This window comes from Poromitra crassiceps, assembly GCF_964638095.1.
Source record: "Poromitra crassiceps genome assembly, chromosome: 15".
Taxonomy (NCBI): Eukaryota; Metazoa; Chordata; class Actinopteri; order Beryciformes; family Melamphaidae; genus Poromitra; species Poromitra crassiceps.
The window spans coordinates 37,867,153-37,879,939 of record NC_139634.1 but is presented as its reverse complement, the minus strand read 5'-3'; the positions used below and the strand labels follow the sequence as shown (position 1 = coordinate 37,879,939).

At 43.1% G+C, this 12,787-nt stretch overlaps 2 protein-coding genes across 2 annotated transcripts in view; one reads left to right on the top strand and one right to left on the bottom strand.

Moving 5' to 3' along the window:
* The window catches only part of abca1b (ATP-binding cassette, sub-family A (ABC1), member 1B), a 42,426-nt gene extending 36,193 nt beyond the window's left edge, over positions 1-6,233 (top strand). The window contains exons 35-41 of the mRNA XM_083652291.1: positions 1,475-1,581; positions 2,271-2,412; positions 2,804-2,938; positions 3,696-3,799; positions 3,965-4,057; positions 4,305-4,548; positions 4,770-6,233. Coding sequence (XP_083508417.1) covers positions 1,475-1,581; positions 2,271-2,412; positions 2,804-2,938; positions 3,696-3,799; positions 3,965-4,057; positions 4,305-4,548; positions 4,770-4,943 — 999 coding nt within the window. The 3' untranslated portion in view covers positions 4,944-6,233. The remainder of the gene's footprint in view (positions 1-1,474; positions 1,582-2,270; positions 2,413-2,803; positions 2,939-3,695; positions 3,800-3,964; positions 4,058-4,304; positions 4,549-4,769) is intronic.
* A 115-nt stretch (positions 6,234-6,348) lies between these two features.
* On the bottom strand, positions 6,349-11,868 carry nipsnap3a (nipsnap homolog 3A (C. elegans); the record flags this gene model as incomplete). The annotated part of the gene is made up of 6 exons (XM_083652424.1): positions 6,349-7,395; positions 8,089-8,175; positions 9,150-9,299; positions 9,549-9,710; positions 9,938-10,148; positions 11,803-11,868. 6 exons carry the CDS (start codon positions 11,866-11,868, stop codon positions 7,319-7,321), a joined length of 753 nt encoding a protein of 250 aa, XP_083508550.1. The 3' UTR covers positions 6,349-7,318.
* Between the last annotated feature and the right edge of the window lie 919 nt (positions 11,869-12,787).

Genomic DNA, 12,787 nt, shown 5'->3' with positions numbered 1-12,787 from the left:
GTGTTGAATTGAAACAGTGTTATGAATAGTTTGTCTGCATCCCCTCAGTGTGTTGAATTGAAACAGTGTTATGAATACGGTAGTTTGTCTGCATCCCCTCAGTGTGTTGAATTGAAACAGTGTTACTAATAGTTTGTCTGGATCCCCTCAGTGTGTTGAATTGAAACAGTGTTATGAATAGTTTGTCTGCATCCCCTTAGTGTGTTGAATTGAAACAGTGTTATTAATAGTTTGTCTGCATCCCCTCAGTGTGTTGAATTGAAACAGTGTTATTAATAGTTTGTCTGGATCCCCTCAGTGTGTTGAATTGAAACAGTGTTATTAATAGTTTGTCTGCATCCCCTCAGTGTGTTGAATTGAAACAGTGTTATGAATAGTTTGTCTGGATCCCCTCAGTGTGTTGAATTGAAACAGTGTTACTAATAGTTTGTCTGCATCCCCTCAGTGTGTTGAATTGAAACAGTGTTACTAATAGTTTGTCTGGATCCCCTCAGTGTGTTGAATTGAAACAGTGTTATTAATAGTTTGTCTGCATCCCCTCAGTGTGTTGAATTGAAACAGTGTTACTAATAGTTTGTCTGCATCCCCTCAGTGTGTTGAATTGAAACAGTGTTATTAATAGTTTGTCTGGATCCCCTCAGTGTGTTGAATTGAAACAGTGTTACTAATAGTTTGTCTGCATCCCCTCAGTGTGTTGAATTGAAACAGTGTTATTAATAGTTTGTCTGGATCCCCTCAGTGTGTTGAATTGAAACAGTGTTACTAATAGTTTGTCTGCATCCCCTCAGTGTGTTGAATTGAAACAGTGTTATGAATAGTTTGTCTGGATCCCCTCAGTGTGTTGAATTGAAACAGTGTTACTAATAGTTTGTCTGCATCCCCTCAGTGTGTTGAATTGAAACAGTGTTACTAATAGTTTGTCTGCATCCCCTCAGTGTGTTGAATTGAAACAGTGTTATTAATAGTTTGTCTGGATCCCCTCAGTGTGTTGAATTGAAACAGTGTTACTAATAGTTTGTCTGCATCCCCTCAGTGTGTTGAATTGAAACAGTGTTATGAATAGTTTGTCTGCATCCCCTCAGTGTGTTGAATTGAAACAGTGTTACTAATAGTTTGTCTGCATCCCCTCAGTGTGTTGAATTGAAACAGTGTTACTAATAGTTTGTCTGGATCCCCTCAGTGTGTTGAATTGAAACAGTGTTATGAATAGTTTGTCTGGATCCCCTCAGTGTGTTGAATTGAAACAGTGTTACTAATAGTTTGTCTGCATCCCCTCAGTGTGTTGAATTGAAACAGTGTTACTAATAGTTTGTCTGCATCCCCTCAGTGTGTTGAATTGAAACAGTGTTACTAATAGTTTGTCTGCATCCCCTCAGTGTGTTGAATTGAAACAGTGTTATGAATAGTTTGTCTGCATCCCCTCAGTGTGTTGAATTGAAACAGTGTTATTAATAGTTTGTCTGCATCCCCTCAGTGTTTCGGGCTGCTGGGCGTTAACGGAGCCGGGAAGACGACGACCTTCAAAATGCTGACGGGAGACACCATCGTGACGAGCGGAGAGGCCTTTGTGGCCGGCAAGAGGTGAGGTCAAAGTTTAAAATCAACCATATAGATAGATATTGAACCTTCAAAAGCTTTCTAAAGTCTTGACTTGAGATCTTGTGTTTGTGTAAATGACTTGGATTGAAAGTGTTGAGATTTGTTCCAGCAGACGACTGAATTTAAATTCTGTTTACTGAATTTGTATGGAATGATTGAATTTATTGAAGTTGAAACTGATTATAGAAATCAAACACATGATGCAACTACCAAGTTTTTATCCTATTAAAACCATATTTTATTGAAAGGTTTATATATATATATATATATATATATATATATATATATATATATATATATATATATATATATATATATATATATATATATATATATATATATATATATTTCTAGAGATATTAATCTTTTTTATATTAATATTTATATTTCTATATTAATCTCTAGAAAAAAAGAAGAAAAAAATAAAAAATAATATATATATATATATGTATATATATATATATATATATATTTTTTTTTTTTTTTTTTTTTTTTTTTCTAGAGATATTAAATTGATATTGGATCTTGATTTGTTGAGTAGTCTGACTTGACTTGCTGTTCTATGTTTAGACTTGAGACTTGAAAGTTGACTTGGTCACACCTCTGCAACATCTACTATGTCACTGTACTAACTGAGTTCTGTGTGTGTGTGTGTGTGTGCGCGCGTGCAGCATCCTGAGGGAAATCGATGAGGTCCACCAGAACATGGGTTACTGTCCGCAGTTCGACGCCATCAATGACCTGCTGACGGGCCGCGAGCATCTGGAATTCTACGCCATCCTGCGCGGTGTTCCTGAGAAGGAAGTGTGCGATGTGAGTGTTTCCTTCACTGAACTCTAATGATGATGCTAGTGCTGTACCAAATGATTTTTTTTTTACATTTGAACCTTCTATTGAGGTTTTCGAATGAAGCTTCCAATATCTGCCTTCATATTTTATAACATCATCATCTTTTTTTTATAATAATCCTCGAACAAAATCCTCAATTTGAAAAAATGGATTAATCAGATTAAATATGAGTTAGTCCACTTAATTATTCAGCAGGTCAGTTTTTTGACAGATCAGTGTGGCCACAGCATTCAAATGTTCATTGAAAATTCATGAAGCTTTGAACTATTCGGTACAGCCCTTAATGATGCTGATTATGTTGACCATGGTGATGCTGATGACGATGATGATGATGACCCTGCTGTAACCCTGGCAGGTGGCGGAGTGGGGCATCAGGAAGCTGGGTCTGGTGAAATATGTGGACAAATCAGCCGGCAGCTACAGCGGAGGAAACATGAGGAAACTGTCCACCGCCATGGCTCTGATAGGAGGACCGCCCGTCGTCTTCCTGGTATGACACACTCACAGACATACAGTATGGAGTTACTTTTGTGTCTTCATCATGCAGTCAAACAGAATAGATTTGAGAGCAAACAAAAATCACACCCAGGTGTTGAAGTAAGTGGTGCAGGTTTAGCCCTTCTCCCCTAGCCTAGGTAAACCCAGCCCCCACGTGACCTGCTCTCTCAGTTCCCAGTCACAGGTCTGAGAGCAGGTCACGTGGGGGATGGGTTTACCCAGGCTACTTCTCCCCCGCCCCCCGCACCAGCTGCATAGGCTACTCCTCCTGATTGGTCTATCCTCTCATGCTGCAAACGGACATCGGAAACACATGCCACGTATAGAAGCAGCTGCACAACTTAAAAATAGATTTGAGAGCAAAACTATCGACACTCCAATCAAAACGCTTTATTGCAAGTAAAATACATTTGGGATTAAAAATGTATTAATGCGAATCAAAAAGTGTTGTTTGTGAATCAAAAAGTTGTTTTTGTCTCCTCCACTCCTGCCCTGTCTTCTCCATGGACTTCAAAACTCCCTCTCTCGTTTACTAACTGTGGATGTTGCCAAGCAAGCTGTTACTCTGATCGAGACTAGCCAGTGTTTTAAAGCTAAAGAAGCGAATGACAGATTTCTAAAACAGGTGGATAAAGTGAGATAGACAGGTGTTGTGTGGAAGATGCTGTGCCTGCCTCTCCTCCTGACCCTCTCCCTTTGTTTCCTGCTGCGCCTGTGGGCCCACCTGAACCCGGTGCTGCTGGTCACAGGACGAGCCCACCACCGGCATGGACCCCAAGGCCCGCCGCGCCCTCTGGACCTGCATCCACAGTGTCATCAAGGAGGGCCGTTCCGTCGTGCTCACCTCACACAGGTACCAGATGACAATCACTTTACTTATATAGCACTTTTCTAAAGCAAACAAACAAACAGTGTTTAATGAGTGCTTTACATACAATGAAACACAAAGAGAACGTGTGGGAAAAGTGCAGTGGCTCATGTTGGTGTTCTCTGACCTCCATCTTGTCTCAATCTGCAGCATGGAGGAGTGTGAGGCTCTGTGCACCAGGATGGCCATCATGGTCAACGGCAGGTTCCGTTGTCTGGGGAGCGTCCAGCACCTGAAGAACAGGTGAGACCCAACACTATTGTAACACTTGTGGTGGCGACACGGTCTGTAGGGTGTGAGTGTAATATTTCTAACGGTGTAAATCTCATTTTGGAATACGTCGGACTATTTGGCATTTTCTTTCACTACATTCTACAACTGACTAAATATTTCCACCATGTATTGATATTTCCATTCCATTTTCCTGTACTGATGTTCAGTTTGGTTAACAACACCGTGAACCTTCCTCCCTTCCCCCCTCTTCCCCCAGGTTCGGTGATGGCTACACCATCATCGTGCGCGTGGCCGGCCCGGAGCCGGACCTGGCCCCCGTGATGAAGTTCATCGAGAGCGAGCTGCCCGGGAGCACTCTGAAGGAGAAGCACCGCACCATGCTGCAGTACCAGCTGCCCTCCTCTCTCACCTCGCTCGCTCACATCTTCTCCATCCTGGCCAAGAACAAGGAGCTGCTGCAGATCGAGGACTATTCCGTCACACAGACAACCCTGGACCAGGTAACCACCCAGACACTGCCCCATCACGCTTTCAATAAAACATAAAAAATAAAGTTTGAGTACCCCTGATTTAGAGAAACACTAGCACTAACAATTAGCATGTCGAGAATAGCAAAACGACCAATTGTTCATATGAAAATGTCAAGGATTATGACTTTAAAGTGCTAATATTTCACGTTTGTACATTGATACCTGACATCGTTTTGCCCATTTTCTACCAGGTGTTTGTGAACTTTGCCAAGGACCAGAGCGACGACTACCACTTGAAGGACGGCTCTGTGCGGCGTAAGGAAGCTGTGATAGACATTCCCATGCTGAGCCGCAGCGGCGCCCCGCGCGCGGCGGCAGCAGCAGCTGCAGCAGAGACAGACAAGCTGAAAGAGAGTCCGATGTGATGAGAGCCCGGAGGCTGGAACCGGACATGGACTCACTAGCACCCCCCCGTGGCCCGGAGAGGAGGTCCTTCCCTCCCCCGCCACACCACTAGTGTTGTAATAACTCCTTTGAATCCCCCCGTCGGTCGGCGGAGTTGCCCCGCCACGCCGCCCACCGACCGCCAAGCTCCATGCACGTCAATGCAAAAACTTCCCACTGGAGGAGCTGTGAGGCCGGCGCGAGAGAGAGAGACAGAGAGAGGAAGAGTGTTAAACTTGAATAACTGCCATAATTTTCAAGTGCTTTAGCCCCATAATGACGCACATTGCGTGTTTTTGGTGGCGCTGCGATATTTTCTATTTTCGTGTAATTGCGACTGGTGCCTGCCAATGATAGGACCAATTCAGGGTCTGTTTCTCATTCTGTGGTTCGACTCAGAGACCAGAGTGACGAGATGAAGAATCAAAATCATTTCAACGGCCAAGGGCTAAACTGCAAAAAAATCTGATTTTTTTCATTTTTTTATGATTGATTCTGTGTTTATTGTGTATGTTTTATTTATATGTGTAGATGATGCCAGAAACATAATTGTCTTACTATTTTGACTGAGTCCAAGGTGGCATTATTACCATTCAGAGTGTTTTCTGTGTATAGTGGGCTCAGTCGTTTTTACAGCACTCCAATCAAAGTGCTCAAAGTACACTATGCAAACCGTACTGTACGAGTTAGGAAGCAAAAGGAAGCGTTGGTTGATTTTGTAGCTTTTATAAGAAAAGATGGGGGGGGAAAAGATTTGTTTGAGTGTTAAGTCCATATTCTCACAGTTCTGCAATGAATACCTCAACGACCCTGTGGCTGACGGAGAGAAACATTCACACTTTAGTATTTTCACCGCCTTTCCTACGAGTGGGAAGAGAGAGATTCTCTGGAGTAGGTTGATAAATGTTAAGTACAAATCAAGTTGATGTCCTTAAATGTTGTAATTGGGAGTCTTGGGGCTGATGCGGCTCAGTCTGAGTTCACAGACCAAAGTGCCGTTTCCTGTCAGCCGGCCTTTAAGTTAACGGACGTGGGATTTCCCCCTCTGCGTCCCAAGCACTTTATCGGTGGTGGAACAGTTTATTTGCACTGAAATTTTCACAGATTATGTATAAATTTGTTTTTGTTTTTTTTCTCTGATCAACAAGCTGATCCTACCAAGCAAATGTTTGTTATTTAATAGCTGTTTACGTTTTAATGTGTTAAGAAAGGCTGTGGGAATAACTGTTACTGGCCCTGTACAATTCTCAATAAAACAAAACAAATCGTCAGTCTAGACTCCGTCGATCCTCCAACACCTGTAACCTCTTGGTCAACGTCACATTCATTCACACACTCACACTGAAAACAGATGAGCACAACTGTTTTTGACAAGTTTAATTCATTTAATTAATTTTCACAGCTGATTTTAAAAAGGCACATTTGTTTCCATGGTGTAAACATGATCACTGAGTTTGGGGAGAAGGGTAAACATGGGATGGCAATGATCTTATAACAGCAGTAGGAATCAGTCCACATCTTCAGATTCAGAGAGAAACACTGATTAAATAGAATGTTCTGCATCCTGGCTGAACCTCACACTGAAAAAGTGCTTGAATACTTGGAATTAAATACAGCTTGGTCCAAAGTGCCTCAGTGGGTCAATATATATTAATGTTATTTATATTTTGTTTATCATATTAATTTAAGCAGTACAAACCATAAAGTATTAGCTTACATCAGTGAACCTATTAGTTTTCTGAAGTCAATGGAAATTAAGCGAGTATTGTTCGGTTTAGCAGGTCAGCTGAGTTAACTTTTCTAAATCTGACCTTTGACCTCGACAGGTAGAAGAGAGCAGTAAGCCTTATATTATCCCCCCCCCCCCCCACACACACACACACCCCAATGGAGACTCTTCTGTAATGCTAAGAGGTGTAAAGAGAGGCGGTTAGCATGGATAGCCTGTTCGCTAAACCCTGCTGCAATGCTTACTGGTAGCTTTAGTAGAGAGACTGATAATAATAATAATAATAATAATAAGTTAGTTAGTTCAGTTTAGTTCAACCATCCCTGTTGTTTGTTTTGTTTGTTTGTTTGTTTTTCCTCCCCCTCTCTCCCCTATCTGTATACCACTCTTGTGAAGCGACCTTGGGTTTTATGAAAGGCGCTATATAAATTAAAGTTATTATTATTAGAGAGACTGATAAACATGGTTATCCTGTTAGCTGGGCCTTAAGACCTGTTATATCTATCTGGATAAGATACATGTCTGTCTCATGTTAGTGTCCAGTCCTCAGATGGTCAGTGCTGGTCTGTACTGCCAGGAGAGGCAGATCTCTGGTCAGTTTCTCAAGCAGCGGGACGGATTCAGATGTTACTTGAGCGGAGAGAAGGCGCAAGGGAACATGAGTTTATTCCTCTGAGACTCCAGGAAGGAAACACTTTCCCTGACTGAGAGAGAGAGAGAGAGAAGGTGCTGATTAGACATCATGGTTTATGTTAACAGTCTCACATTATTTAAAATCTATGTCGACAAAACTAACCTCTGAAGGATCAATCAAGATTAACTGTAATTTATGGCACTGTCTCATATCCTTGTGTTGTATATGTAAGGGATAATGTATATTGAGGCGGTGATTACGGGGGAAATAATGACCGACAGGTGGATTGAGCCCGACGCGCAGTGGAGGGCTTAATCGTTCACCTGAAGGTCATTATTTCCCAGTAATCACCGCCTCAATATACATTATCCCGCTTAGAACACGGCCTACAACTAAATCATTCAATAATCTGACAAAAATAATTATTCAAATAGATTTTTTAATAGCGTTTTCAACGACAAAGCGGTTTCATTCGTAATTGGCACACAAGACACCACAGCTGCAACTGGTTGGCCTAATTAGTAGCGTCTTGCTGACAAAAGGCTCTTATCAACTGATTAATCCAGGTGTGGCAGAGCAGCGGTCGGTTGTCGAGAAATAATGCCCGGTGAATATTGTTGATTGACCAATCAGAATCGAGTATTCAAGAGAGCCGTGTTCTAAAATAATTTAATGTATCATTATTATGTTGTGTTGTTGTATAGTATAATCTAATGTTGTATCATATTATTGTGTTGTATCAGCAGTGTGAGCTGAGTCTCACCAGCAGACACCACTCGTGCGTCTGTGTGGGCTTTGTGACGGACGGCGGCTCGCTGGTCTGGACTCTCAAACCACCAGAGAGCATGGACTGACAAGACAGACAGACAGACAGACAGACAGACAGACAGACAGACAGAGACAGACAGACAGACAGACAGACAGACAGACAGACACAGACAGACAGACAGACAGACAGACAGACAGACAGACAGACAGACAGACAGACAGGCAGGCAGGCAGGCAGACAGACAGACAGACACAGACAGACAGACAGACAGACAGACAGGCAGGCAGGCAGGCAGACAGACAGACAGACAATCAGACAGGCAGGCAGGCAGGCAGACAGACAGACAGACAGACAGGCAGGCAGGCAGACAGACAGACAGACAGACAGACAGGCAGACAGACAGACAGACAGACAGACAGACAGACAGACAGACAGACAGACAGAGACAGACAGACAGACAGCATCAGTCCAGGATCAATACATCATCAATACATCATGTGACATTATATTAAGTCCAAAGCTGCTGATGTCATCCAGAAGGTAACCATCTCCCCCTGGAATGGTGAACTGGGGGGGGGGGGGGGGGGGTATTCTCTAGTTTTAGGAAAGAGGCAACCTCCAGGGCTGAACGATGAAGCCAATGCAGCAGTTGCATCTTAAACCTGCATTCTTTCTAATGGCCAGCAGGAGGCAACTCCACTGGCTGCAAAAAATAAGTCTGATTGCATGGAAGTCAATGGGAAAGTGACCTGACTTCTAAGTTGATTTATTATCTCAGTAAACTGTCCAATGTCCATCCCCTGCTGCACTGAACACTATGGCAAACTAAAAGGCCTCTGAGAAACATTTAAAGGGTCTTCAGACTAAAACCACAAAGGAACCCAACAAGTTCCATGAGGAACCCAACAAGTTCCATGAGGAACCCCGGCCGTCACCAAGAGTTGCTGCTGGACCCTGGGATCTCCCACAACCTGCGGTTTCACCTCTGTGTATCTAGACTGTCTCACCTCTGTGTATCTGGACTGTCTCACCTCTGTGTATCTGGACTGTCTCACCTCTGTTCAGCTGTCCGAACTCGCTGTGGAACGCTCCCACAAGGCGGCCGTACCCCGGTGCATCATGGGAGGTGATGGCAGCCTGGAAGGCCTGGCCCCACACCGCCGGACCACCTGGACGCATCTGGAAAGAAACCAGCTCATACACTCCTAACACAGACACACACACATACCAAATCAAATGTTTTAGATGAATCTCATAGCTCATTGCCTTGATTCCAGGCTTTCTTTAAGGATTTTCTGAAACGTCAATGGGGAAATGAATGGGAAATGAATTTCCTGGAACCGGAGCCGTTCAAAAGTGGGTGGTCACTCACTGTTGAGCTCTATTGTCCAACTAAAACAAGATAAACCCCGCCCCACCCCGCCCCAGTCATGTGGAGGCGGGGCTTCACTCACCTCCCTCACTGGGCGGAGCCTGCAGGTGGCTCCAGGGCAGCATGTACGTGACCTCGTTGTCCTGGGATGTCAGCATGGGCATCGCCTTGGAGATGTACTCCGAAATCCACTCAGGGTCCTGAGACAGAGCGGACCGAACACCTGCCCGTGCAGAATAACTGGCTGGGAGGGAAGGGGGGAGATGAAACATTAAAGGGACACAGTTCAAAAGTTACAAAACAGTCAAACTAGAATGGATAAATAGCACTACAAGTAAGAGGAACAATATGTATTTTTGATTTTGGGGTTAACTGTCCCTCTAAAGCTCAATAAGAATTAAAGTAAAATGCTCCTCTATTTCAACATATGATCACCAATTGTTTTTATGATCTCTCTCTCTCTCTCCTCACCATACTTCCAGATGTGGAAGACTTGGTTCAGGCCGCCATACTCCACGCTCCAGTAGCCAATCAGCTGCGAGTGTGCGGTGCGGAGGTGGATCTTCTCATTTGTCAGCTTGAGGAAGGTGGCGTTCAGCTCTGGGCGGATGCTGTAGGTGCGGAACTCATAGAAGGTTCCGTGTTCCTGCTGGGGCCCAGTGGAGAGTCGCACCTGAGGCTGCTGCAGACAGAGAAGGGAAGGAGGATGGAGAAGGGGGGGGGGGGGGGGCACAGCTAGTTAGCACAGCCATGGCAAACAGTGGAAGGACTATATCCATTCAACTTCTGTGGGTTCAGTTCTCCGGCAGGTCAGTGTGCTGTAGTTCAAAAACAGGGCATCTTTGGAGAAAATAAGGTGAATGCTGACACCTTGTGGCCAAAGGGGACCACTGCATGCATTTACCTAAAACTAGAGAACTGTTTATGATCATATTACAATTTGTAATATTATAAACAGTTATCTTGTCTGTAGTAAGGTAAATGCATGCAGTGCTTCCCTATATATATATATTACTAGAATATTCCTATGGCTGATATTGTGTCTGTTTGACTGTATTCTTAGAAGACACACCTTTTCAGGCTCCATCTGGGCCCTTCTTGAACTAACTTCTTTCTCTCTCAAAAAAATTAAATAAAACTGAACTAAACTTGTACCACTGTTCCTTCAGAAGTTGTAGTTGTCATCGACTGTGTTACATAGTTGATTGCTCTATTGCTGACAAAAATGTGTTATTGTAAGTCGCTTTGGATAAAAGCCTCTGCCAAATGACGTAATGTAATGTAATGTAATGTAGAGAAAGCATATGACAGGGTGATGGGAGAGGAGGTCTGGTATTGCACGAGGAAGTCAGGAGTGGCAGAGGAGTATGTAGAGTGGTGCAGGAAATGTATGAGGACAGTGTGACAGCAATGAGGTGTGCAGTCGGAGTGACAGATGGGTTCAAGGTGGAGGTGGGATTACATCAAGGATCAGCTGTGAGCCATTTTTTTTTATTGTACTGTATATACTGTAGCCCTATATACAGTATGAGACTTTCCTGTGATATTTAGGTCTCTATAATAGATGTATTACAATAGCTAATTTTGTAAGGACAATTCCAACTCTTGAACTTGAATCTGCCAGTTGAATTATCAATACAATGACAAAATAATCAATATAGTCTATGCCTTAATCTTTCCACATGAAATGCCCCCCCCCCCTCCCCCATATTGCTATAAATTCTCACTAATGTAATATAATGTTGGCCTAATGTACAGCAGAGCCAGTGGAGGCTTCAGGTCACTCATTACTGCAGCTCCCCTATACTGGTTAGTTAATTTTAAACTAAAGGTTTTCCTATGTGAACACAGTTCACTGTCTGACCCGGTCCAAAGGTCCAAAACCTCACTAACACACACAGATAACATACAGTATTGATATTTTGGTGTTTACACAGAGTCTGTAGGTAATTTGATGAGATGTTAATGAGAGGTTGTTTGTGTGTGTGTGTGTGTGTGTGTGTGTGTGTGTGTGTGTGTGTGTGTGTGTGTGTGTGTGTGTGTGTGTGTAAGTTGGAGAGTGTTTGGAGTCTGTAGGTTGATGTATACAGACATAAGGGCTAAAGTAATAATGGGCATATATAGGTTATTATTATGTTATTACTATTTTACATGCACAACTGCAGTAAATATCACTTAGAGGATTAAAAAAAAGTCTGGACTTCATGACTGTTCAAATCGGTGGATCACAACTGAAGTTTCAAAATCAGGCCTGCTGGAGTCTGCTGCATAAATTAACTCGAACTACAAACTACGACGCCCCCAAAGCCTGCGAGGCTCACCCCAGACAGCCTCACCTGAGCCCGGGCTGCTGTCTGCAGGATCCCCGCTGACCTCAGCACGGTGTTTCTGAGCTTCAACATGTTGCTGCTGAAAGTGAAGAGGAGGAAACTAAACTAGCACAGCTAGGAAGTTATCTATGGGCCAGAGATAGTCTATTATGAAGATGATGAATCACTCGAATAGAAAGAAAGAAAGAAAGAAAAGAAAGAAAGAAAGAAAGAAAGAAAGAAAGAAAGAAAGAAAGAAAGAAAGAAAGAAAGAAATAAATAAATGATATGATGTCATCAGTGATGATGTCACCAGAATGTCATCATTGCTCGAGTGACATCACATCATTAGGTAATTAGGGCAATCATTTGGTAATTAGTGAAATTATTCAGCCCTATTTAAAAGGAATCTGGCTCATTAGGTCACCTGTAGGGGTCCTCTTTGCACTTCCTGAAAGATTCAGCCCAATCGCAGGTAAAATGGCATAGCTGTGGCCGAACACAATTCTGTTCACACACACACACACACACACACACACACACACACACACACACACACACACACACACACACACACACACACACACACACACACACACACAGACACTTCCCAATGTCAATCGAGCACTCAATGATGATGTCATCAGTGAGTGATGTCATCAGTGATGATGTCACTAGAAGATGTCATCATTGCTCAAGTGACATCACATCACCATTAGGTAGGCTAATTAGGGCACTCATTAAGTAATTAGGGCCTAATTAAAAAACCTGTTAGGTCACCTGCAGGGGTGCTCACAATTCTGCTCAGACACAGACACTTCGCATTCTTCTCCACCTTATTTTTTTGTCTCAGCAGTGAGCGATTGTATCAAGCCAGGGAGGAAGTCGGTTGCACCGGTGGAGCAAAACAGAGTGCGTCTAGTGTGAACGGCCAGACTCCTGCAAGCTGACTTTATGCTTGTTAATGTTTTAGTTGGAGCTCTTTTGTGTATTATTCTGATGGACCTTTGTG